Source organism: Bos javanicus, chromosome 4 (assembly GCF_032452875.1).
Source record: "Bos javanicus breed banteng chromosome 4, ARS-OSU_banteng_1.0, whole genome shotgun sequence".
Lineage (NCBI taxonomy): Eukaryota > Metazoa > Chordata > Mammalia > Artiodactyla > Bovidae > Bos > Bos javanicus.
Genome location: NC_083871.1, coordinates 22,710,405 through 22,736,625, shown reverse-complemented (window position 1 = coordinate 22,736,625; position 26,221 = coordinate 22,710,405). Strand labels below are relative to the sequence as shown.

The 26,221-nt window shown below is 36.1% G+C and overlaps 1 protein-coding gene across 9 annotated transcripts in view; it reads left to right on the top strand.

Annotated features, from left to right (window-relative positions):
- ETV1 (ETS variant transcription factor 1) overlaps positions 1–26,221 on the top strand; it is a 98,450-nt gene that overhangs the window by 47,438 nt on the left and 24,791 nt on the right. For 8 of the 9 annotated variants that reach the window (XM_061413591.1, XM_061413588.1, XM_061413587.1 and 5 more), the window contains 3 exons: positions 6,785–6,914; positions 10,013–10,201; positions 14,560–14,807. In XM_061413591.1, coding sequence (XP_061269575.1) covers positions 6,785–6,914; positions 10,013–10,201; positions 14,560–14,807 — 567 coding nt within the window. Of the gene's footprint in view, positions 1–6,784; positions 6,915–10,012; positions 10,202–14,559; positions 14,808–26,221 lie in introns of those variants that run through there. The other variant, XM_061413597.1, reaches the window with a different exon arrangement.

The following is a 26,221-nucleotide window of genomic DNA, read 5'->3' as shown; positions in this document are numbered from 1 at the left end:
TAAATTTACTTCATGTTCACTATAGAAATATAAACAAAAACTGAATTCATAGATTTCATTGTTTATTGTCTGAACTAACATGAACCAATCAATCATAACATGGTCTGTTTTCAGTTTAGTAGTAACCAAAAAAATACTTCAGGGCTATGATTATTTAGGAAATTATTCTTCTATGAGCAAATTGTTAAATTTATTTTCTACATCAATATTGTAGATGTTCACATATGACTTATCATATGTCTACCCTGAACCAAGGGACTTGCCTGATGGCTTAGTGGTAAAGAATCCGCCTGCCAATTCAGGAGACTCAGGTTCAATCCCTGAGTCAGGAAGATCCCCTGGAGAAGGAAATAGCAACCCACTCCAGTATTCTTGTCTGGGAAATCATATGGACAGAGAAGTCTGGTGGGCTACACAGTCCACGGGTCACAAAAGAGTCGGACACAACTTTGTGATTAAACACCACCCTGAACCAAAACTTGGTTGTATGCCAGCGTTGTTGCATTTGGAGAGCCACGGGCCCTACACTCTGTGCTCCAGGAGAATGATGACAGGAGTGTGCCTCTGGTCTAAAATGTGGGCAGGAAAAAAAATGGAAGCCAAGATGATGCCTCAGAGTTCATTGTTCCAAAATGAAAACAATCGCTAATCTAGCAAATACTTTACGATGAATACCATAACCCCAAGTAAACTTTTTGAATTAAGAAGTGGTTAAGTTTATTTTGGAAGTGCATTTTTTAACGTCTTGGTATTTTGGAGCTCTTAAATTTAACCATTAGAGGAACTCAGTCATTGCAAGTCAGCCTTAAGATGTGGTTTTAAAGGTCAAGCCTCCATCAAAGCAAAAATGCAAGATGCATCTCTGGAGAGTTCTCTTGGCTTCTCCTCCTAAAAATCTGATTGTCCGGAGGAGTTGCGGGTCATAAAAGTTTGCATGGAAATGTGGTTGAGGAAGTCGGCAGATGAATGATATGAATTGTCGGAAGTCAGGGATGGAATGTAATATACATTGGGAGCCATCACTTGTTTGTAAATGAAGGAGTTAACTCTTATGATTTGATACACTTGAAGAAGGAAAGAGTCACTGTAATTAAAACTACGAACAATGCTGATGCCTGTAGCCCTCTGTTGCCGACACAGGCAGGACAGGACAGTAAGCGAGATGAAATGTACCTAGCAGCCTCGGCAGCAGGCTGGAGCCATGTTCAGTGAAAGTAATTTAATTAGTGTTGATCATGACTCCAGATGATGGTGATTTGATAAGGAATAATTTAGTACTTAACAGCCTTTTACATGCACCAACTCCATGTGGGAAGGTAAAGCAAATTGCACGAAATGAATGTGCTGCTTCCACTTGTACCCGTGCCAGCGAGCTGGAAAACTGCCTGTTCGCAGACGCTCCGACTCTCAGCCCTGTGATGAAATACCCAAACCTGGTCTCCCCTCTGGAAGGAGTCTCTGTACTACCCTTACCAAAGAATAAAGAAGTCATTTTTGAGATCCGAGATCTCCAGGATGCAGAAGACTGAAAATGAGGAAAATAAAGTTGCTTTGGTTCTTGTGCAAAAGATTAAAGATCTCAGGTTGGCTTCTTTTTTCCTCCTCAACGCAGCAATTAAAAAAAAAAAAAAACCTAGTATTTGGCTTATGATTAGAAAAAAAAGTCATGGTTCCAAGAGCCCACAGCGATTAAGAGGCCCACACACGGAGAGAGTACGGGAGCCCTAAACCTCTTGGAGAACCTGTGAGAATCCTTGAGTGTTGGCATCTAACAAAAAGGGAGACATTGTTCAACTTCATTTTTTTTTTAAAGTCTTTTCAAGTCTTGGACCTGTTTCAGGGTAGCATACACTGGATCCACGTGTTGCTAAGATCATTGTGGATCTGAAATTTGTCTGGTTATGAGAATCACCTAGAAAATTTTCAAACATAATGCTGATCTATATGCCAGCTGTAGTGAAGCAGAGTTCCTGGGAAGGGTGTATGAGTTTGCTAGAGTCACCATTTATGTTGTTGTTTAATCACTAAGTCATGTCTGATTCTTTTGTGACCCCATGGACTGTAGCCCACCAGGCTCTTCTGTCCATTGGATTTCCCGGGCGAGAATATTGGAGTGGGTTGCCATTTCCTATTCCTGGGGATCTTCCCCACCTAGGGATCCAACCCGCACCTCCTGCCCAGCAGATTCATTACCACTGAGCACCCAATGAAGCCCAGGGCTGCCATTACAAAGTATCATAAACTAGGTGGCTTAAAAAGTGGAAATTTGTTGTCTCACAGCTCTGGAAGCTAGGAGTCTGAGATGAAAGTGTTGGCAGGGTTCTGATGGCTATGAGAGAGAGAGTGTTCTTTGCCTCTTCCCTAGATTATGGCAGTTTGCAGGCAATTTTGGCAATTCTTGGCTTGAAGAAGCATCATTCTAATTTCTGCCTTCATTTCACTTGGTATTCTCACTGTGTTTCTCTGTCCTAATGCCCTGTTTGTACGAGGACACCAGTAATACTAGATTAGATTCCACTCTAATGACCCTGTCTTTTTTTTTTTTTTTGTCAAATTAACTACCCTCCCCAAAAGAAAACCAACTCAAAGAAATATATCACAAATTATTTGCTAAAGTGACATCAACTAGTTTTCCAAATAAAGTCACGTCTGAGGTAGGACTTCAAGTTAAAATTTGGAGGGGACACAGTTGAACTAAGACATATGGAATAGTAGAATCCCTGTTTATTTGTTTGTTTTCAAAATTTCTCTGAGTACTTTGATGATTGGGCAACTTTGGGGATCCTCTGTTTAGGGATCAGCTTCCCTCTGAGTACACGTTGGGTGTCCTTATGTTCTTTCTTCTATGGTTACTCCAAGAAGTTCTTGGGGCCAGTCTGAAAGCTCCAGATGGTGTATCTACAAGGATGAGTTATGCTTTTTTGCTTCTAGGCTGATATTAATGGACATTTTGATAGAAGGCTAGTGTCCTGCTAGGAATCTTTCCTGATGGTACCCCAGAGTTGTCCTCCCTCCCCTGCTTCATCTGGAATTATTTATCCTGTGAGGTTAAAGCACATTATCAGATGTCTCTACTGGAACAGGAGGCCAGGCATTTTCAAACATCTCAATTTTTTAGAGCGTTGCTTGACGTTTCTCATATTTTTAAACCTTTTTTTGGAGCAAAACATTTATCTCAATGTAAAAATCTTAAGTGTAAAACTTGGTAAATTTTACATATGTATATACTTGTAATCACTGCATAGAGCAAATATAAAATATTTATAGCTCTGTAGAAAATCCACCTGCCAGTGCAGGAGGTGCAGATTTGATCACAGGTTGGGAGGGTCCCCTGGAAAAGGAAATGGCAACCCACTCTAGTATTCTTTCCTGGAAAACTCCATGGACAAAGGAGCCAGGCAGGCTACATTCCATGGGGTTACGAAGCAATCGGACATGACTTAGTGACTAAACATCAGCGTTAGATTACTAGATCCCTGTCTGTCATTAATACTCCCATCCACCACCGGAAGATTCTTTCACTATCAGGGTGGTCTGTTCTTCAAATTCCTTTACTACATACTCTTTTGTGCTTGTCTTCTTTTATCAGCTTACCATCTGAGAGACGTTCTGTGTGTAACCAGTGTGTTCCTTGTTATTCTTGTAGAGTATTTCATTGTATGAATAAGCCACACATTATTTATCCATTTTTCTGCTAGTGAACACTGGAATTTTTCCAGTTTTGGTATTATGAATAAAGCTGCTATGAATATGTCCTTTTGGTGAACATATTCAGTCCTTTCTCTTTGATATCCACCTAAGAGAGTTATTACTAGATCATAGTAATATGATCTTACATAAAATCTTATATAAAGACTTGGTTGATACTGCCAAAAAGTTTTCCAGACTGTGTGTTTGTGTGTACATGTGAGTTTGTACTCTCAGTAGCATATATTTAAAAGTTCTTACTGCTTTAGGTCTTCTTCATGTCAGTGTCAATGCCAATCTTTAGCCATCCTAGTCAGTATATAGTATAACCTGATGTGACTTTATTTGCAATTTCTTGATGAGTAAAGATGAATACCTTTTCATATATCTTCATTTTGTTGCTCATTTATTTTGCTATTTGGATATCTTCTTTTATGAACTGCCTGTTTGAATCTTTTGCCCAATTTTAATTGGGTTGTTTCTTTTCTCTCTTTGTAACAATTTTTATTAGGTTGAGTATGATATCTTTGATCTTTCTATAGCAAGTGACTTCTTGGTGTGTGTAGCTTAGTGTCTTGGGGAAGAGAAGTTCTTAATTGCAATGAAGCCTAATTCATAGATTATTTTCTTCTGTGGTTAATGCCTTTGCATCCTGTTCACTAATCCTTTCCTACTTCGTGGTCCCAAAGACTTTTAAAACAGTAATGTTGAATATAGTAGTCTCTGATGATGTCTGATATTTTGATAAATATGATCGACTTTGCATTGTAGTACCAATTTATTAGCTTTTGAGATCTTATCCATTTTTATTCATACAAATTAGTTCTGATCTCTCAGGTATAATTTGAGTTCCTTTGATGTTGGTACTGCTTTTTCTTAGGAAAATATAAAACCCAATACTTAATCTAAAGTGCTGAACTTAAGGTATGCACATTTTGTTGTATATGTTCAAGTAAGTCATAAAGAGTTGAAAACTATTTGTTAAGAAAGCAGCAAATACATGATTAACATATTACAAGATTTCATTGTGCAATATCTGTCATTCTAAGAAGTAGCATACACACACACATACACATGCAGAGGGCAAAACATTTTCTTAAAGGATGCTACTTTAAATCCTTTGTGTTTTTGTTTCATAATTTAAAAGCATTTTATCTTGTGAATTTAGAATTTAGATAAAAGTAAAGAGAATAATGTAATGAACTCCCACTGACCCATCAGTCTGCTTTTAACATTTATCAACATTTTTCTATTTGATTCTTCCCCTACACATCTTTTTCTAGATTATTTTAATGAAATTCCAGGACTTATTTTTTTATCCGTAAATATTTTATGAAGCTTTAGCTTTAAACCTTTTTTGGGAACAACTGCCATTTCATTATCACATTCAACAAAATTAACAATAATTTCTTACCTAGTCCACATTAAAATGTCTTACTCATTGGTCTCTTTTAGTTGTTATGTTCAAATCAGAATCCAAGCAAGTCCTCAGGTTATGAAGTGAATCCTGAGGTTGTTAAGCCTCTTTCATCTTAGCATTTTATAAATTATAACTTTCTGACTTGGTAAAGTTAATGAACATATGTACCATTTGCATATGAAAACATACATAATTTCCCCTTTGTTTCTGTTCCTCTGACTCTCTCTTCTCTGAGTAGGTATATTAAACACACATTAAATTAGAAAAAATAATTTGAAATAGATCACTCAGTGAAATAATTGTATTATTATTTATTAAGTTTTCCTTAGACAACTAATTTAGGTGACAAATTTGTTTTCCACTGCTTCAGATGTTTCTTTAATATCACTAAACATTTTAGGCAAAATTATGTGCTTATATTAACAAATTTATTTTCTTGGAGCTTGATAGTTCTTGATATCAATTTCTTATACTAAAATTATATATGACATTCAAGCAAGTACAAGTTCATAATGCTATAATGTTATGATCAAGATTGAATGGCATCATAAACCACAAAGTTTCTCTTCTTTTATCTTCGTTTATAGTATATGTACTTAATATTTTGTATTTTAATCTTAGGTTTTACAGAGTTGGGATTACTATCCACAGTGTGTCCTTCTTGGGCTTATCCTTGATTATTCTTACCTGTGCATATTGTATGAAACTAAAATTCATTCTCATGTCTGTTTTTCCTCTTATCTTTTTATTTATTTTTCCATTTTTACTAAAACTTCAGTTATTCTGAGGATCTCTAGTATATATTTTTTTCAGCTTCACTTAAAATAACAAAAATATATAACCTTATTTTATTTTTTGGTTTAAGAGATATGATTCCACCTAAATACACATATTTCTTCATATTTTGTGATATTATCTTTGTATTATATTGAACATTAATGACATGACAATGTCATATGAAAAAGGAGAAACTATCATTTCATATAGAACAATTGCTTTATGGTCATAATATACAAAAAATAACTTTAATGTATTTCTCACAATGTATCTTCACACTTCTCTTAAGTAGTTAGATAAGTACTTTTTATCTGTAGTTTAATATATAAGCACTGTCCACAAAGATGTTGAGTCTTTATCCTTTTGTCCAAAGTATCATTAGTTACTCTAAGAACGGCAGCTGGGGTTTCTTCGTCATAGTTAAATTTTTATTCCATTAAACCATTACTATTGATGCACTTGAAATATTTTCCTTTCAGTTAATTCTTAAAATTATGCTTCTATTTTCAGTTAATTCTTGAATAGTCAGTTGTGTTTTTTTTTCCCCCTGCTTGAGTTATTGGAAAACTTGCTGAAATATTTTCAAGTTTATTTTCTGAAAACTGAATTTCTCATTTTGTTAGTGTCAGCTAAGCCAGTTACAAATAGTTCATTTGACTTTCAGTAATGAGAAAGTTCAAGCGTGCATTTTGTTATACAGTAAAAGCAAACAATGAATATATGGAGAGTATATAAGATTCTCCAGAATCTTTTCTTGCATAAAATTTGTCCAGTGTGATTTTTCTTATGTATGAGAGTTAATATGAAATGTTAGTGACATTTTAACCAAGAGGGATAGAACAGGTTAGTGTACTTAATTCCTAACAGGATTTCATTTTTGCGGGTATTTTTGTTTTCTAGTGGCTTTTCATGGCCTCCCACTGAAAATCAAGAAAGAACCCCACAGTCCATGTTCAGAACTCGGCTCTGCCTGCAGTCAAGAACAGCCCTTTAAATTCAGCTATGGAGAAAAGTGCCTGTACAATGTCAGGTAAAGTAATTGAGTGTATAGCGAGCACCTGATGGTTCTTACAGAAACACAGATTTACCATAATATAAAATCTCAAGTCGTATTTTATAAGAGTTACATCTTCAACATGTAACAAGCTAATTAGGTCATATGTTGAGCAGAACTCAAAAGGACCGTTTACTGTCTGATCATATACTTTTAGAATCATTTTAAAGGAGTAATTTTTATCCAGATCATGAGCTGCTTTTCCACAACCGTTAGGGGATGCATCCTGAGATTGTAAAAAGGGTCTTAGGTGGCATGAGCAGGTACCGAAAGTTCAGTTCTCATTAGAAAGAATGCATTATGCACTTTAGAGTTTGTAGGGGGAAAACAATGAAGCATTTGGCAGGTCTGAACAGTACATTAGTTATCTGACAGGCTTTGCAGATGATCTATAAGATGCATTCATGGACAGTTGCAGTAAAGTTAGAATTTTATATGGCTTAGCAGAGGCTATTATCTGTTAAAAACCCAGTTGTTCCTTCTGATGATAATAAAGGTTGGAGCAGTAGAAGTACATTGTTCCTTTGTTGGAAAATTTGATAACATGTATGTTCATTAAAAACCCTTCACAGTAAATTGCATTCTGCTACTTTTCATATTGGCCCCTAATTGCATAAGGAAAAAGTTGGCTCTGTATATTGTATGTTATTACTCTCAATTACAGTAGAGACATAGTCCTTTAAAGGAGTTAGTTTAGAAACTTATAAAAATGATTACAGATATTTGCAGTCTTATAAATTATGTTGATTCAAGTTCAAGTTCATAATGCATTATGATTCAGAGGAGTCTTCTGTTTCCTCAGATTTTTTTTTTTTTTTTTTACCTATACTCTGTTTCCTTCTGCAGAATAATGTTATTTTTTTTCCCATTCTTTAAATCGAAGCATAGCTGAAGGTTAGAGGTGTATAATATAGTGATTCACAATATTTAAAGTTATGCTCCATTTATAGTTATTATAAAATACTGGCTACACTGCCAGTGTTGTACAATATGTTCTTATAGATTATTTTACTCCTAGTAATTTGTACCTCTTAATCTCCTACCCCTATATTGCTCTTCCTGCTTCCCTCTACCCACTGGAAAGCATTCACTTGTTCTTTGCATCTGTGAGTCTACTTCCTTTTTGTTACATTCACTAGTTCGTTGTTTAAGATATTTAAGATTCAAAAAACTTTGGTTTGTATAGTTTCATGGTACCGACCGGTGCTTGGATATTTCATTACTATTTGTTCTTGCAAACTTGTCTTCTACATCCTCTTTCCTAGACAGTTCACCAGAGTCTGAAATGATAAAGGTGGTTCAGTTGAACTGCAAAGCTTTTATAAGATATATCTCTTATAGAAGCCTACTATTAAAGCATACTGAGTTCAGATAAAACAGTATTGATCAATCTCAGTTTTATTTTATCACATTTTTAATTTCTGCATTTTCTCCTTATGAATAATACTATGTATTCACAGAGTAATTATTTAACATATTGGAGAATTTTTAATTAATAAACCAAATAGGTATAGAATTGTCATTGCATTTTAGCATTGATCAGAAGTGTGATTATGGAAGAACTACTGGTTTATGGACATATTTTTCAAAAATGACATCTGACTTCCATAAATTAATGGTAGAATTACCTGTGTATTTTGAGATTCTTCTCAAAGACCAATAATTCCCACAGTGATTTATTGGATTAATTCTGTTTTTTCCATTTCTATATGAACAGTGTAACACAGTATAGCATTTTATGAGAAAAAAGTAATATCCTAGGACAGAAGTTGTATCACTGTTTTTCACATGGGAATGAGACAGGTGAACCATTTTATAAAAGAAGTACATTCTCATTCAGAAATACTGGTAAAGGAAACAGGTGGAACCAAATAGTATGAGTTTGTGGACTTTGCTGTAAAGGAAGAAAGACTTATGCAGCCCATACTCCTCTACTTCTGTAGTTTCATGCGTGGATGTAATTCTTTTGTATGGATGGAGGAACAGGATAAATTATTACATAAGTCAATTTTGTTTTAAGTTTCTTTTTTAAAGAAAAAATATACTGGCAAATGCTTTTTATCTTAAAAGGAACAGAGTGTTTTAACCTAGATATTTTTTGTTCAGAAACTTAAATATAATTTGTTTTCAATAAAGTATTTTTAGATTAGAAGAATTTGTTAAATCATATCCCTGAGAACTATGCTAAAGACTGCAGCTTAAATTCATAATGTGTATAAAAACAAGCTTACTCATTTTATTCTTTTGTAATTATGTTTAGAAGTTAGACTGTGATAACAGGATTTTATTCTTAAGAACATTATTTTGTGCCTATTCTTATGCTCCAAGAAGGTTTAAATATATCAGAGACGTTTTAATTTGCCTCATAAATCTTTATTATCTCATGTGAGGAAGTTAATGCCAGGCATCATTTATTTTACACTAAAAGAATGAAAATAAGGCAAAAGCATCGGCTTAGAATTCTACAACAAATAAAGGCGAGTCAGGTATGATCTGCATCTCGTTAAACTGATACGACTTCTTATTGTAAAGTCTTCTGTAATGTAGAAGGATTATAATATCAGAAATATTTGATGATCTAGAAAAGATCTATGAAACTTGCTTAAGGAGACATATCAAAAACAGATGGTAATGGGGACTTCCCTGGTAGTTCAGTGGTTTAAACTGCACACTTGCAATGCAGGGAGCATAAGTTTGATCCCTCCTAGGATCCTGCAATGTCTCACAGTGTGGCCAAAAAAAAAAAAAACAACGAAGAATAGATGGAAATAATGTCACTGCTTTTGCTGACAGAGATTTTCCTTATGTTATGTTGTTTGTATATGTATTAAAAATAGATGGTTTATATTTGTGCTGTTTCCAAGTGATAGATTATCCTATTTTCTGTTTAAGTGTGTGGCTGTTTTGATGATTACATGTTTTGGAATTGCAAAAACCAAAAGCCATACCATTCTAAGCTTCCTTGGGACTTTAGCCTGAAATATTTTTTTCTTTCCTTGACTGTTTGGGGTGGGGACAGAGTTTTAATTTTTCCCAAGAAACTCACATTCTCTTTTCTCTTATCTCTTGGGTAGTGCCTATGATCAGAAGCCACAAGTGGGAATGAGGCCCTCCAACCCCCCAACACCATCCAGCACTCCAGTGTCCCCCCTGCACCATGCATCTCCCAACTCAGCTCACACTTCAAAGCCTGACCGCACCTTCCCAGCTCACCTCCCTCCATCGCAGCCCATCCAAGACAGTAGCTACCCCATGGATCACAGGTAAAGTGCAAGTACCTTATAAAAAAAATTTATTGGAATATAATTGATTTACAATGTGTGTGTTAGTTTCTGCTATACAGCAAAGTGAATCAGTTATACATATATCTACTCTTTTTTTGATTCTTTTCCCATATAGGTCACTACAGAGTATTGAGTAGAGTTTCCAGTGCTATGAAATATATCCTTATTATTTATCTATTTTATCAATGGTAGTGTGCATATGTCAGTCCCAATCTCCCAATTTATTCCTCCCTACCCCTTATCCCTTGGTAACTGCAAGTACCATTAAAAAAAAAAAAAAAAAAACAAAGCAAAACTGTTTTTAACATTCTTGGAAGAAATTCCTTTTACCACTTCCTAGGACCTATAGTAAATTCAAGGCGAGTGTATTAATTTTGCACATCTGTGCAAAATATTTTTAGAGTTTGCTCTGTCTTTAGCTATAAATAATTTGTGGAGAAGGTCATTTGTAAACATTCCTTTATAAACATTTAAATTGGTTGCTAAAATGGAAAATTAATCTATATACTGACATTTGAACATTTCCCTTTCTCTTTGCTTGAATTAAATTGCTTCACTTAAACTTTAAATCAGATCATCCCATTTTTATGAGCATATGTGTGTACTTGAAAAATAAAGTTAGGAGACTAATTTTAGTAGATGGCTTATGGAATTAGGTTCTTTACCTTAGACTGACTGGTTTAGCTGTACATAGTTTTGCAGAAGAGAACTTATATGATAGAACTCTCTTTCCTCCTTTGCAAGTGATGGATATTTAATGTCAGTAGATGCATGACCCTGAACACCGAGAATATAACATTAAAGTGATAGAGACTGAATTAGTATTCCTTAGAAAGGAACAAGGCAAGACACAACATAGAGAACATGCTATGTCAGGTAATTCTCAACTCTTAGAGATTTAAAAATTTGTGTTTAAATAAAATATTGAAGGACCCTTAAGAGGCCTTAATAATACAACTTAAAAACACAGTTCAGTTGTACACAGCATTTATTTTTTCCCCTTCTACCCTGTACTTATAGAACAAGTGGTGTGTTGGTAAATGGATAACAATAGGATCTATGGAAGAAAACCCAAAAGACTTTGATCTGTAGCATTTGATGAGTCTGTGATGTAAATATTGCCCCCATGGCAGATTCCAAGCTATCAGTATGACAACCCTGAATGTGGAATTGGAAAGAGATGTATAGTAACATGCCATGAAATAGTAGTATTTCTACCAAACAGATACAACAGGCATAATCTCGAGAGCATGGTTAGCATGCTGTTGTTGTTCAGTTGCTCAGTTCTGTCTGACTCTTTGCGACCCCATGGACTGCAGCACACCAGGCTCCTCTGTCCATGGAATTCTCCAGGCAAGAATACTGGAGTGGGTTGCCATTCCCTTTCCCAGAGGATCTTCCCAACCGAGGGATTGAACCCAGGTCTCCTGCATTGCAGGCAGATTCTTTACCTTCTGAGCCACCAGAGAACCCCAAATTTAACAATAAGCCTGTGCAAAGGGGTTCTGACACAGCATTATAAAAATAGCTCAGCCCAGGAATCCTCCAGATCAGCAAAGGAAACCCAAAGATGGGCCACTGGCAACTTTCTGAAAATAAGGGAATACTCAGCTCTGCTTTTTATAGATTATTTAATGGGACTCAATCTCAATTTCAGTCACTCTTCTGATATGAAAGGATAAGATGAAAGCATTCTTTCCAGCATGAAACCAAATAATAATGTTTCTACCTTGGTTTCCATCCCTGTGTCCTCTTGTGCTTTGGTTATGAAACGCTGTCCATTATCTTTTTCTTCTCACCCTGTGGACCTGAGACTTTCTCAGAGTGTAATGGTATGAGCATCTGTGTAAACAGTTTTGTAAATACAGATGAAAGAAATCTTATTGCCGGGTGGGCCATTAAACAGATGCACATTGTGTAGGACTGATGGGGGCATAGAGAGGACGATGCAGAAAAAAGCAAGTTTTGTTTTGTCTACTTCTGGGGACTTCCCAGAGTTCTTGGTACCAAGCCTCTCTCCCCCTCAGACGAGGGTCAGAATTAGAGGTGGAACGGTTGGCGCTCTCTGAAGTTCTCTCTTATGGAAGGTGACTGCTAAACAAGCAGTGTGGCTGTTTTTAGGTGACCTAACTAGAGCTGCCATAGCCAAATCCATTTGAGCGTCTCTACTTGAAGTCAAATATTTGAGACTGCGAACAGCCGGCCCGGAACTGGGAGAGGGAAGCTCAGGTCTTTTCCCAGTGTCCCCCGCGGAGCGTGGAGGCCAGTACCAGCTGGCCCATCCCAGGAAAATCTCTGAAGCCGTATGTTTCTGAGGAGGATTTCTTGGAGAGCTCTCGCCAACAAATGACAGTCCCTCAGTTATAAATGGCAAATTTGCTCTGGGAACAGATCCTGTCCCCAAATAGCCCCCTCCAGCCCAGCACCCAACCTCTCTCAGGGAACACTTCATGGCCAACTGGGCTGCACCCCACTTCCTCTCCTCTGCCTCTCTCTGCTCCTCAGCCCAGCCCTTTGGCACTTTTCCCTGAACTCACTGTGCAGGAGTCCTGTCTCTTTTTCTCTGTTTCCCACCACTTAGACGCTGTTTTTCTATACCCAAGAGTTCATCAGCATGCTCTCCTTACCCATGCACTCTCTTCCAGAAGCTTCTGAGTCCGTTTCTCTTTACCATCAGTCATAAGAACATCACCACAAACTTGTAGTTTCTTAGGAAGCATATGTGTGTTGATATATGCATGGTCCTCAGTGAGTAGCAACTGGAATCACATTGACTCCTGCAAACAAATGGCTTGCCTTTTTTTTTTTAAACAAAGCTTTTAGCAGAAGTATTATTAACTTCCTTGTGTGGCTTCCCAAGTGAGCAAGAGTTCTTATTTTAACTTCAAGTTACAATTTTCCGATTCACTCCTTGACAGTTCTTAATGATAATTTCTGTTTCTTTTTTTGGCTAATGAAATAAGCAAGAGAAGGGAAATGAATGCAGTGCCAGTCAGCCTAATTGTTTGGCAATATCTGAGTTTCTAAGTTGGTTTTCTGCAGGTGTAGTTGGAATTTCAGTGCTTTTCAGGGCAGCTGGCGAGGCTAGAGTTAAATCACAGGGTGGAGTGTTCTGAGAAACGCTAAAGCAATCGCTCCGCCATTCTTTTGCTTTTCCCTTGTTTTCATTTAACGTTACCAAAATTAAATGTTAACTCTCCAAATTAAAGTCACAGGAATGCTTTTAGAAGGGTGCAGGGGAATTAATAGGCATACATTTGCTCATAGAAATGTCGGATAGGTTATTTTTAAGCACTCCTGGGCATTTTAGAGCACTTTTAAATCTTTAATTAATCCACATCTTTGTGGTGGGTCAATGGTATTAGGATGAGACACACAGAACTGAATGATGATGTGATGAGCCAGTCAGTACGGTAGATAACCAAGAAGGAAGGAGTGTAGAAACTTACCGTCAGCCTTCTGCCAAGGCCTCGGAGCTTCCACATGACCTAACATCATGACGTGTTGCAATGCTATGTAATGCATGAATGTTCTTTCCATCTTCAGAGGTCTGCTGTAATATTTTATGCTTATTTTCATTGACCTGATATTTTGTCTGAAGCTCTCGGAAGCCAGTGTGTTCTGTGTTGCTGTTTTGACAGTAAAGAAGTGGTCTTTAAAAACTAGCTTGGATTTCATTCTCTATAATATTGCCCAGTTTAATTTCTCATTAGAATACAGTGTTCTTTAGGACATTGTTGAAGATGTAAGAGTCCCACCCATTTGAAAAGAAAGCCATTCCTTTCTTCTTTCCTCAGTAATCGATGATAAGAAATGGAAAACCATTAAGGAGGTTTTTATTTGGTTGATATTTTGTTTGTTGATTAGCTTGATAACAATTAAAAGATAGAGGATGCAGTTTGAGATCAGATTCTTTCCAGAGTCTCTGTTTTGCTTTTTTTCCCTTGTCTATAATTATTTTAACTCACTTCATAAGGAAATTTGGTGAGCTACCAAGTTGATTTCTCACTGGGCATTTTAACTGTCAGGGTATATATTTCTTGCAAATGCTACATTGCTCTCCTTAGCCTTACTTGAGGCACACCTTTAACTTCTGGTAATACACTGAAATGGTGCTGAATGGAACTAATTAGAAGAGGAACACAAGGTGTATTATGATTAGAAAGCATATTGCTACTGACCCAGGAAGGAGAAATCTCATCTTCATTGAAGATTTACACTTTGGGTCAGTCAGCTGGTGTCATGTTCACTAACTAAGCGATTAAAAATTGTGCCAGTATTTTTAAAGGCTATTTCTTGTTACCTTTTTATTTGAAATATGCTCTCTTATTTCCCAGATTTCGCCGCCAACTTTCTGAACCCTGTAATTCCTTTCCTCCTTTGCCAACAATGCCAAGGGAAGGACGTCCCATGTACCAACGGCAGATGTCTGAGCCAAACATCCCCTTCCCACCTCAAGGCTTTAAGCAGGAGTACCACGACCCAGTGTATGAACACAACACCATGGTTGGTGGTGCAGCCAGCCAAAGCTTCCCCCCTCCTCTGATGATTAAACAGGAGCCCAGAGATTTTGCATATGATTCAGGTAGGCCTGTGCTTTAAGTTACATTTATGATATCTTTTCACTTGCTTGTCGCTTTCATTAGTGTTGGCTGCAGGTTAGGTGGCTCCTGGCCTTTTTTTGGTTGAAACTTTCTGATTTATTCCTTCTTTGAATCTTTCTCTTTATGTGAAGGGTTGGACTATCAAACTATTTTGGCATGAGTCAATGGTTGAAATAGTGTCTAGGAATGAAACCTGTTTGAGGAAAAGTACAATTTGTAAAATTAAGCTCTCCTATCTCAGGCCAGGAGAGTAACAGGATTGTTCTTTTCTAAATTCTGGGCTTGTTTTTCTGTTTGCTCCTGTGGCATTATTTAATGACAATATTTACAGAAAGTAATATTCTGTATTAACTTATTGCTTATTAACTATTTTTTTCTTTATTGATATGGCAAGATTCCAAGGCACGAATAAGAATTCTTCTATACTGGACAAAGAATAGCAAAAATAGCAATAATAAAGCTTAGCTGTTGTCTCACTGAGCCAGAAAGGCCCTGCTAAGTATGGCAAAGTGGAGAATTGGGTTACCTGGAAATAAAGAACATTTTTGTCTATTGTTAATGTTGCCAAAAACTTTGCCAATATTCAACGTTGAGAACTCAGAAAAATTACATAATCTGTATTCATTTTATTTTACAAAATGAATTGAATACATTCAAAATGAATCACATTCAAAATACGCTTATGAAATGAATTGTCTTACATTCAAACAAAATGAATTTGTTTTACAAAATGAATACATTTTTCGAAATCAAGACACCTGCCTTTCAGAAATCTTGGGAATTTTGAAAAATAGTATGAAGTAAAAGCTAATGCTTCTAAGAAGGGCACCAGGCAAAAAAATTGCTAACATTATTGTAAGCATGATCAATAGATGGTTGTAGACTTAAAAATATTTGAAAGCAAAGTGACTTCCTTTCATGTGGAAAAAAGTTATGGATATTCTTTATGAGGGAACAATTGCTTCTCTAGGCATAACTCTGCTGAGTTTTTCTATCAGTTCCACTTGATGAAGGAAAACTGTCTCCTGGTCTTGCTTCCTTGTCTTAAGTTAACTTCTATAAAGTTACCTATTTTATTATAAACTGATCTTAAAGCTCAGCAAGAAGGAGCCCTACTGAGAGCCTCCTTCCGGCCATCCTTTCTCATTGGACAACAAGTTCAAAGAACTAAGAGGAAGTTCTGCTGAGAGATTCGGACTCTACTTCTAGAAGGTACACTAGCTACCCAGGACCCATGCCTTCCCTGCCCAGTCAGCCCTGAGTCTACTTCCAGGACCGGAGCAAGTTCATCCCAGGCCTGGTTTTCCAGGCAGAGCACATTGCTCTTGTGTATACCTCTTAAGTCCAAGGAGGTGGCCAACGGGCAGCTGTTTGTGAGAGGATGAGGATGGAGCTTGGTTGTACCCATAAGTTTGGTGTGTGAAGCTCCTGTGGTATGGAGCAGTGTGGGCTTGAGGGATATAGGAAGTGAGGCAGGAAATGGGGTGGGCTGGGGTCTGAAAACTGAAAACTGGCTCCATACCATTTTCTCTTTCAGTTCTCATTCTAGAAATTTCCCCCAAGTCTAGGTTTGACCTGGCCTTCCTAGTTGCTATGTTATCACATTTTCAAATAGGAGGAAAGAACATATTTATTTATAAGTTTGTTTGATTCATAGTTTTAAAAGTTTTTTTAAAGATGTTTTTGATATGAACCATTTTTAAAATCTCTATTGAATTTGTTACAAGATTGCTTTTGTTTCATGTTTTGGTTTCTTGGCTGCCAGGCATCTGGGGTCTTAGTTCCCCAACCAGGGATCAAACCTGCACCCCTTGCGCTGAAAGGCAAAGTCTTAACCGTTGGACCACCAGGGAAATCCCCATATAGTTCTAAAAATTTAAACATATGGTGTGAGGGACTTTCTTTGAATGCTTGTCCCAGACCCTGTAATTTCAAGACCAACCTACAATGTACTATAGTGGTTATAGTTTAGAACCTTTTATATTTGTCCATGATTTATGCACATAATTAAGAACCCTGCGCTACCATCGGCTTTATTATAGATAAGGCTCATTTTTTTCTGTAAATTTCTAATCCTGTTAACTGATGTTATCCTGATTCTCCAAACCTCATTTTAATTTGCTACACAGTTTCTTGAATTCATTGTGATTTCAAGAACCTTGGCATGTAAATCATTTAAACTAGCCCAAATAATTGGTTCAGAAGGAACTGCAGGGCATAGCATTTTTAGAAATTTCTTCATGTTTTCTAGAAATGATTTTATATCTCAGAAAGATTATAATTGGAATAATTTTCTTGATTCTTTGGTTTTCCATCTATTTATATTATATGTAAATATGCATATATTTATATTAATACAACATTCTCCTTATATTTATATCATATATAAAATCATATATAACATGGTATTGAGAATGTGTAACTTTTCTTAAGAAGATGTGAACCAAATAAAAAGATTTAAGTAATCCAATGAGGGGGGAAAAAAAAGAAGAACTGATACCGTGAGGTTTCATTGCTTTAGTTTTGGGCCATATGTAATATAGAGTTCTAAGTCAGTTGCTGTTTGGCCCTCAGAGGCACAGATTCAGTTACTTATAACCAAAAAAGGATAGTCCATGCTTTTGCTCAGCCTGCTATCATCAGATACCATCAATTGGAAAGCTTAAACAGCAGACATTTAACTCTCACAGTTCTATAGGCTGGAAAGTCCAAGATCAAAACTGCCAGCAGATTCATTTCCTGATGAGTCTTCTCTTCCTGGCTTGCAGATTGCTACTTACTCACTGTGTCATCATGTAACAGAAAGACAGAGCTCTCCTCTCTCCTTCTCTTCCTTTAAAGATACTAATTCCACCATGAGGGCCCCACCCTCATGGCCTGGTCTTATTCTAATTACCTCTCCAAGCTCTCCTCTCCAAATACCGTCATGTTAAGCATTAAGGCTTCACAATGAATTTTAGGGAACTTGATCATTCAGTCCATAAAGAGTGCAGTATCCTATTTTAAAGGTACATAGGGCATCTTTTTTTGTAAGTTACCATATACCTTGCAAATGACTTCTGGAACATTTGTTTAATATTTAAGAAGTTGTTAATGTAACTTTCTCCCCTCTAAATTACATTTCAAGTTGTTAAAGTTGGACAGTACCTTTGAATTCTAATTTCAATATTGCCAATAAGATACAGTTCAGTTTTGCTTGAATAAATAGTAAAATAAATAGTTCAATAGTAAAGTTACATCTTCTGAATGGATGTGGTCTGAAGAACTGTAGTAACTGTAACCAGGGCTGATGAAAAATTAACCTGTGCCTTTCAAAATGTGTTATACTGACCACCCACTTGCGGCAATTAGGCTGACACATCTGCATATGTCCTTCATTGCTGTCACAATATGATCTCCAGATATTTTGTTTTATTGTCTTTAGTTCTTTCATCCTCGCTAGCAATTTATTAATCTTTTTTTTTAGAAAATATAATGTATTTATCCCTGAATTATTGAGTGCTTAGTTCACTTACTGATGTTGAACAAATAGCACATTAGAAAATACTTTATGTAATCTAAAGACAATGCGAGAAACATTTCATAATCCTTTTATTCAGCATCTATGATCCACAGATTGTCCTTTAAGAAGGCCTCTAGAACTCTTCATTGCTTAATTCAATATAACATAAATGTTGTGAAAATAAAAGAAGCTTTGTAAGTGAAAAGGCAACATGATTATGCTCTAATAAAGCCTGACATTAATTATGACATGGGAAATGGAAGGTCTATTAGTCATAATTATAATTACAGGAATGCAATTTCAACTGCTGAGTATTTAAGCTAAAAATTACAAAATATTATGTTAGTAGAGTAGAAATTTTTATGAAGAGAAAGGGAAAAAAACTTAGATCAGAGGACTCTGAAAAGATAAAAAACAATTGATATTTAGGGCCAATTTGATGAACCAGTACAATATGATCATGATTATAATATTAAGTTCTCAACAGTCCAGTACAATAATAGATGTAATTATCTATTATTGTTGTTTTCCTTCTCTGTTTCTCTAGCCTAATATCGCTGCACAAAGCAGGGACACAGGCTTTTTGTTGGTTGGTTGGGTTTTACTGAATCCAGTCTGATTTCTTCTTTTTTTGTCCCTGTGGCTGAGTTCAAAAGAATTGAGTAAGCACTGTGCTTCATATGGATACAGTGCTCTATTTAAATAAAATTGTGGCTGTTTTCCCGTGTTCATACTCTCAGAAGAGGTTTTGCAGATTCTGAATGCCCAATGAGGTAAATATTTTAGATATTCGCAACAACATATTTTGTTAGAATTTATGTGTTCATTGACTGGTCTTTTGTTTCGGTTTTGGATAGCTAAGGGTAGTATTTTTAGGAGGGTGGTGAACACATGACACTAAAATTTAACTCAAGAAAATATCAGCACAAAATGTTCATACACTTTGATCAGCTATTTTCACTGTCAGAAAATTATCTTATGGAAGGGGAGATACATGATGAATATTTAGTGGTGGAGGAATATCATAGAGTAATTGGTAATGTAAGTTATGGCTCTCAATAGCAAATATTATGCAGTCATTAGAAGCCAGACTTTTAATAATATTTAATGAAATGACACTATTGCGTAAAAAAATTATACACGTCAAGTGTGGCTCAGGCAAAAATAAGACCCAGTATAGAAACACTGTAGCGCTATATAGGCAGTGATAATATAGTCAGTATCTACTTTGTCTATAAAGTGCTTTGTCTTTTAATTATGCTTAGTACAGCTTTTCTAATCAGAGTATTAAATTGTCAAGTATCACCCAATTTAGAGTTGAAAAAGAAAAGTGTTCAAGTTAATCACATCAGTCCTATAAGTAAAAAGAACACTAAATAAAGAAGGACATAGTCTCATTTGTTGCAAACCTGGCTTCTATTCCTTTGTTTCCAGGGCTGCCTTAGAGAGGGAGGAGAATGCATATGATACCTGGTCAGTTTCAGGCTCATCCCTGCGCTGTGCTTGAAGCCCCATTATTTAATGCTGTTATGTTACTTTGCATTTGCGGCTGGTGACTAAAAATCTTAACCCAGTAGTTGATTGAAGAGGTGATACATTAGTAAAGTGTTTTTAACACTCAGGGCCTATTCTGTTACTTTAATTAATTTGAAAAGCTGCCTCCCCACCTTGTGTTGGAGCAGTTTTAGCCAGGAGCTGGGAATGAAGAAGGGAAAGAACTTTCAGAGACAGGAAATAAGAAAATGGGGGAAAGTGCATGCTTGTAGCTTTAGGAGGGAAGGAAGCAGTTCTAAAGGGTAGGGGCAAAAGCTGGGATCATGTTTTCTAAAGAAAAGGTTTCTGTATTTTGTAATTGTTTTTTAGGGTCATTGTGTTTTTTAGTGTCATTCCTTCTGGTACTGATGAGTCCTTCTTTCAGTTTGGAGGCATGACATATGTATGTGTTGGCAAATGTGGCATTATTTTCAATTGGGAAATTGACACAAATAGTTGTTTCATAGAATCATAAGTCTTTAAGCTCATGAAACTCTTGGGGATCACCTCATTGAAATTCCTTCTTTACACTCCACTGTAGAGATAAAATGTCCAAGGCTCATTCACGTTAACTACCATCAGTTGCATAGTTCTCCTGTGAAGCAGCCAAAACTAGAACTTATTCTTAGTGTACAGTTTACAGTCTTTCTATATAATTGTCCAAAGTAAAGTTTTTTAATTCATAATTTGTTAGATGTATTATTTATTCTTTTCTCTAATTTTAGCCTGAATATTTGCATATGATTTTGAAAAGCTCTACATGATGCAGGGCAATGAAAGCATTTGCATTAAAACCTAAGGTATGCTTTTTCTAATTTGAAGGTATTCATTTCATGTTAGATAGTCCTCAAATTTTATTCTGATTGTTAGGTACTCACTGTTGTAAGACAGGAAAATATAAAACTTCAAATGATATTTTGGATTAAAATGTGTTCTGTCTCCTTTTTAAAAATGCACCATAAACATTATCAAAATTTGAGATTGTCAGATAAGTGACTTTTCCTAATAGTTCTTCTGAAAAAGGATGAATGATAATTAGAAGGAAAAGTAACAAATCAGTGTCATCAGTTCAGTTCAGTCGCTCAGTCATGTCCGACTCTGCGACCCCATGAATTGCAGCATGCCAGGCCTCCCTGTCCATCACCAACTCCAGGAGTTCACCCGAACTCATGTCCATCAAGTCAGTGATGCCATCCAGCCATCTTATCTTCTGTCGTCCCCTTCTCCTCCTGCCCCCAATCCCTCCCAGCATCAGTCTTTTCCAAAGAGTCAACTCTTCGCAGGAGGTGGCCAAAGTATTGGAGTTTCAGCTTTAGCATCATTTCTTCCAACGAACACGTCATAGCCAGCTCTAAAATTCTTTGATTATGTAAACTTTGAGTTTGTCTGAGCCTTCTTTCTTATTGCACTTCACTCTGTTAAAAACACTTGATCACTTGATAGCTTAAAATACAAGAGTCATTTTCAAACTGGTGTCAGCTCAATCTATTTTTTAGTAGAAAACTTATGAAGAACTGAAATATGTAAAGAAAGCTTACATTTGGAGAAATAAGATGGGCCTTTTCTCACTTTCAATTTTAAATCCAAGCAACCCTTTCTACGTTCTCCATATACTTCTTCATCATCTAAGGACGTTAATGAAGGCCAGTAGACAAACCTTCAAATTTAGAGAATAATTATCTGTTCTTAGCATGTAGAAAAATTATATGTAGGCAGAGAAATGATCAAATAAATGTAAAGTATTTAGCTCATGTTAAATATGTTAAAAACTAGAAATGTGTTTAACTTTCAACTGTTAGAACTGACAAATATATCTGGTAGTCACATAGGCCCAAGCTGGCACTGCAGTCATCAGAGTTAAATAGTCTTGGGTTTCTGAAATGGTGAGAGAAAAATTTTATGTTGTAAATGTTATTCTATGTTTTGCTGTGTTGATGGGTACTCATCTTAAATAGCAAAGAAAATAGTGAAGTAATTCCTAACACTGCTCTTAGTGAGCATTCTTGGAATTTTTCTTGTAAAATTTAGAATATGATTTTAAATTTATGGGATGAAATCAATAGCTAGTAGAGCAAGAAAAAGATAATTATTTTCTGCAGCCACATAGAAATATGAGTAAATAGTGCTTTATTTTGGGTTGAAGATGATTTGTCAGGGCCTCATCAACTGGTTCAACTTGCTCAAAATTAAAAATAGAAATTCAGAAGGCTAAATCTACTCAGTAGTTTATTTCTAAATTATTACTATTATGATTGTTACTACTACTACACTACTACTACTGTAGTAATATCTCAGGAATTCTGTCATCAGGATATCTTATTTTTTTAATGATTCCTGATTATTTACTTTATAAGAGGAGATATGTATTTTAGGGAAATTGGCCTCATATATGTTTTATGATAAATATTCTTACATGCTTAATGAACAATTGATCCATATGTAAGTAAACAACCAAAAATATTATTCAAGAAATAACAAGGAGTGGAGTGAAGGCAAAAGAAAACTGTTGAAAATGCTAATTAGATTTAGATGGAACAGTAAGAATAGAAGTAAGGGCTCCTGATACTCGGAGAAGGCAATGGCACCCCACTCCAGTAGTCTTGCCTGGAAAATCCCATTGATGGAGGAGCCTGGTAGGCTGCAGTCCATGGGGTCGCTAAGAGTCGGACATGACTGAATGACTTCACTTTCACTTTTCACTTTCATGCATTGGAGAAGGAAATGGCAACCCACACCAGTGTTCTTGCCTGGAGAATCCCAGGGACGGGGGAGCCTGGTGGGCTGCCGTCTATGGGGTCGCACAGAGTTGGACACGACTGAAGCGATTTAGCAGGAGCTCCTGATACTTATTTTACACTTTCAGGTCTGCCATAAAGCTTTGTCATTTCCAAAATGGAAGGCCTCAAGGCAGATAATTATAATTCTAATTTTTAAAAATACGAAATACGACGTTTGTAAATATTCAGCTTTACTTCATCATTTTTACTTACCTATCTTTGAACCACCATGGAAACTAGTTCTAGATACTGAAGTTTTTTTTAAACCTTGAAAAAAGAATATTATTTAAGAGTTAGTTATTGAATATATATTGACTGTTCAGCAGTCTTGTTCTGTTCTGTATTTCCTGTGGATGACATGTTGTAGGTTTCCTTATCATCTCTCCTGGCTATGTCAAGTATTCTAATTTTAGTTCAAAGTTAAATATGCTGGTAACTTTATTTATTTACTGTCATTTTATTTGGCAGATATTAGAAATTAGAAGATAAATATTAAATTATTATAACATCATATTAGCAAATCTTGCACACATTTAAAACCAAAGACCATGCATTTTTCGTGTTTCTTCTCATTCCTTCTTCTGTAAGCATAGTGAAGATTCCTTGAGAAATCAGTTAAAGATCTACCCAGGGATTGTTGACTGCAACCAGTTCGCAAAATGGCTTCAGGTCACTGGAAGAAAGAAGTATTTTCTTCCCTTCAGGGTCAAGGACCAAGTTACAGATGGCTGATAAAACCCACGATATGTTTTGACAGTATTTGGTAGTGGACTGGGTCTTTACAAATTGTTCCCATAATTGCTCATAAATAGCTTTTTTCCCTCCTAAAAACTCTAGATATTTTTAAGTGTTACCATCTTTAGTAATTTCCAGTGTAGTGATGATTATGGTTCCATGAACTTTGGCTTTTTGTACCTGATATTTAACACTCCCAAAGGCCAAGCGTTGGCCCTACTCCATGACAGAGCATCGTTTGCTTATGGTCACATTTTCTCCTGAAACAAGGCAACTGGTTTTTTTTTCCCTCTTAACATTAAAACTGTCACTCGAAGAATTGGAAAATCACTTGGGAATTTAAAGGAATGAGTTATTGGATTGTTCAGAAAATGGTAACATCTTACCTGTTTCTCTGACATCCAAAGATAATTTTCTTTTATTCAGCCAGTAATTTGTGGATTAGTAGGTCACATAATCTCTGATTTTTAGGTGCTTCAAATGTGAAAAGCGATGGTGATGTCTTCCTAATTGATCTTGTTATTATAAGAGAGGTCATGGATTGGCCTCACAACTTGACATTGCCTTTTTTTGCTTATCAGATCTCACATGAGTTTTCCTATTTCAGTTCTGAGTGAAAATAGCAAATCTCTCCAAGATTTGGTCCACTGTGTCAGTTTTTCTAAGAAATACTTCAATATGCTCTAAATCTACAGTTACAGTAAGTGGCATTGGCTAGTGATTTGATTTGAGAATTGAGACCATGGTCTGGATTTACTCTTTATGCATTAACACAGGTCAAATGGACAGGGACTGCATTTTAAGTCAGTAATGGAAGGCTGAAGGCTGTTTTAAACCAATCATATCAGTTTTACCCATGACTGATTGATCCCTAGAGGCAGAGCCCTGTAAGCATTTCTCCTACATGAATGGACTCTATAGAGCCTGGAGTTTCATTCATAAAATGGAGACTGAAAGGAAAAACATACAGACACACACACACATACACACTCTGACTCTCTGGAATGTCCATTTATACAGAGCTGAAGGGTGTAGTGTTCCATCAGCTGCTGCTTTTGCCAGTTGCCTGGAAGTAATGATTAATGCTCATTGGTCCTGCCTGCATGTAACCTGACCCTATGTAAGGCCGTGCAGTGTTCATAATGTATAGTGAACGGAGAAGACAACATTCTCAAATCAGAAACATAAACAGGAACTGGTGGGTCTGAATTCCATTCAAATATGTCATTTCAGCCACACAGTGTTTGTCTAACTTGGATTTTACAGGCAGGAAAGGGGGAAGGGAGGGATAGTTGGCTTGTGAGCTGTACTAGCGTGAAAAAAGGGAATTAGAATGGGGAGGGGAGTGTACTTTTTTAGGGTGGGATTTTTAGTTTCTTTTTAGAGAAAATGACCACGATGCTTAGGCCCAGAAATGCTTATTCCAAGTGGGTGAAATGAATATACAACTGTTTTCATGTGTGCAACTTTAAGATTTGCAATTAAACGAGACAGTTTAAGGATGTACATTTGAATCTCTCCCTGTGTGTGTGTTTCATAAAAGTGAATAAGAGAGGGAAATAAATATTTTTTTTACGAGTGTATATATCTGAGTATATATTTTTAGGTTTAGAATATTGTTATAGAATTTTTTATACTCTATCCTTTAGGGACTTAACTATTTAATAGTTTAGAGAAAAAGGAGACTTTATATTTCATAAAATATTTTTACCTAACGTGTATAACTTAATGGAAATCTTTTCAAGGAATTTTTGTCAAATAGCTGATTGTTTTTGTTATCTTGTATATGCATTTTCTATTGAATTGCTTCTAATACAGTCTTGGAAATTTTACAAAAACAGCTATTCAAAGGCACATGTGAAAAACAGAGCGAGGCAAGACTAAAAGAACGACATGCATGTGTCATCGTGATGTATTTACTGTTCTCTGAAGTTTAGAAAAGTATCCTTACATGTTCCATTCTGCTAACCCTTCCACTCAGTGTGGGCGCTCACAGTTCACTGTTTTCATTCACTTGTTTTTATTATTCTTAGTGTTAAAAAATAAAACCACCCACTTTGTATGACACTGGAAACATTATACTAAAGCCTGGACCTGTTAGCTATTTACTAACTGGTGTCATTTTGAGCGGGCGTCGTTACCTCTTTTGTCCTCAGTTGCGTCATTCATAGAAAGGGACAAATGATCCCTATACTTTTGTGTTTTTGTGCAGCAGTCCATGGGGCCGCAAAGAGCTGGACACGACTGAGCGACTGAACTGAACTGACTGAAGGATTCAATATGACTATGCTTGTAAATGTTAAAGTATTAAGGGTCCAGGCAATTATAATAAGGATTTCTGTTGGTATGATTTTTATCTCCTAGAGATTTCCTCAAAGACTGTTGCTAGTTCTTGAATGAAATGCCACCGTTACATCTAACATTTACAAATACACTTTGGTGCTAAAGGATAAGACAGAATAGAGAAGTTCTTCTGTTAAAGCAATCATGTTGTGTATGGCCAATAAGATACTATAGTATTAGGATGTTTCTAATGTAGTGAAACAATCCTACTCAACTTACTACTAGGACTACCTGTGTTTAAAGCAAGTAGATGAAATCATCTGAATATTGCGGTGATCCAGGGAGAAATGAAAGTGAGAAGACAATTCCTGGTGTATTTGTTTCAGATCACGTGGATTCCAGAAAGGGAACAATTCAGTATTGAAGCTCATCATAAAAAATTCCCCCACCTCAGAAAGTTTGGAGGGGCTTGTTTGGGCAACTAATGGTATCTTTTCTTTTAAACTTCTACTGGTTGTCAGAGTACAGTAATATCTAATATTAATAAATAGTCAAAGTTAAAATT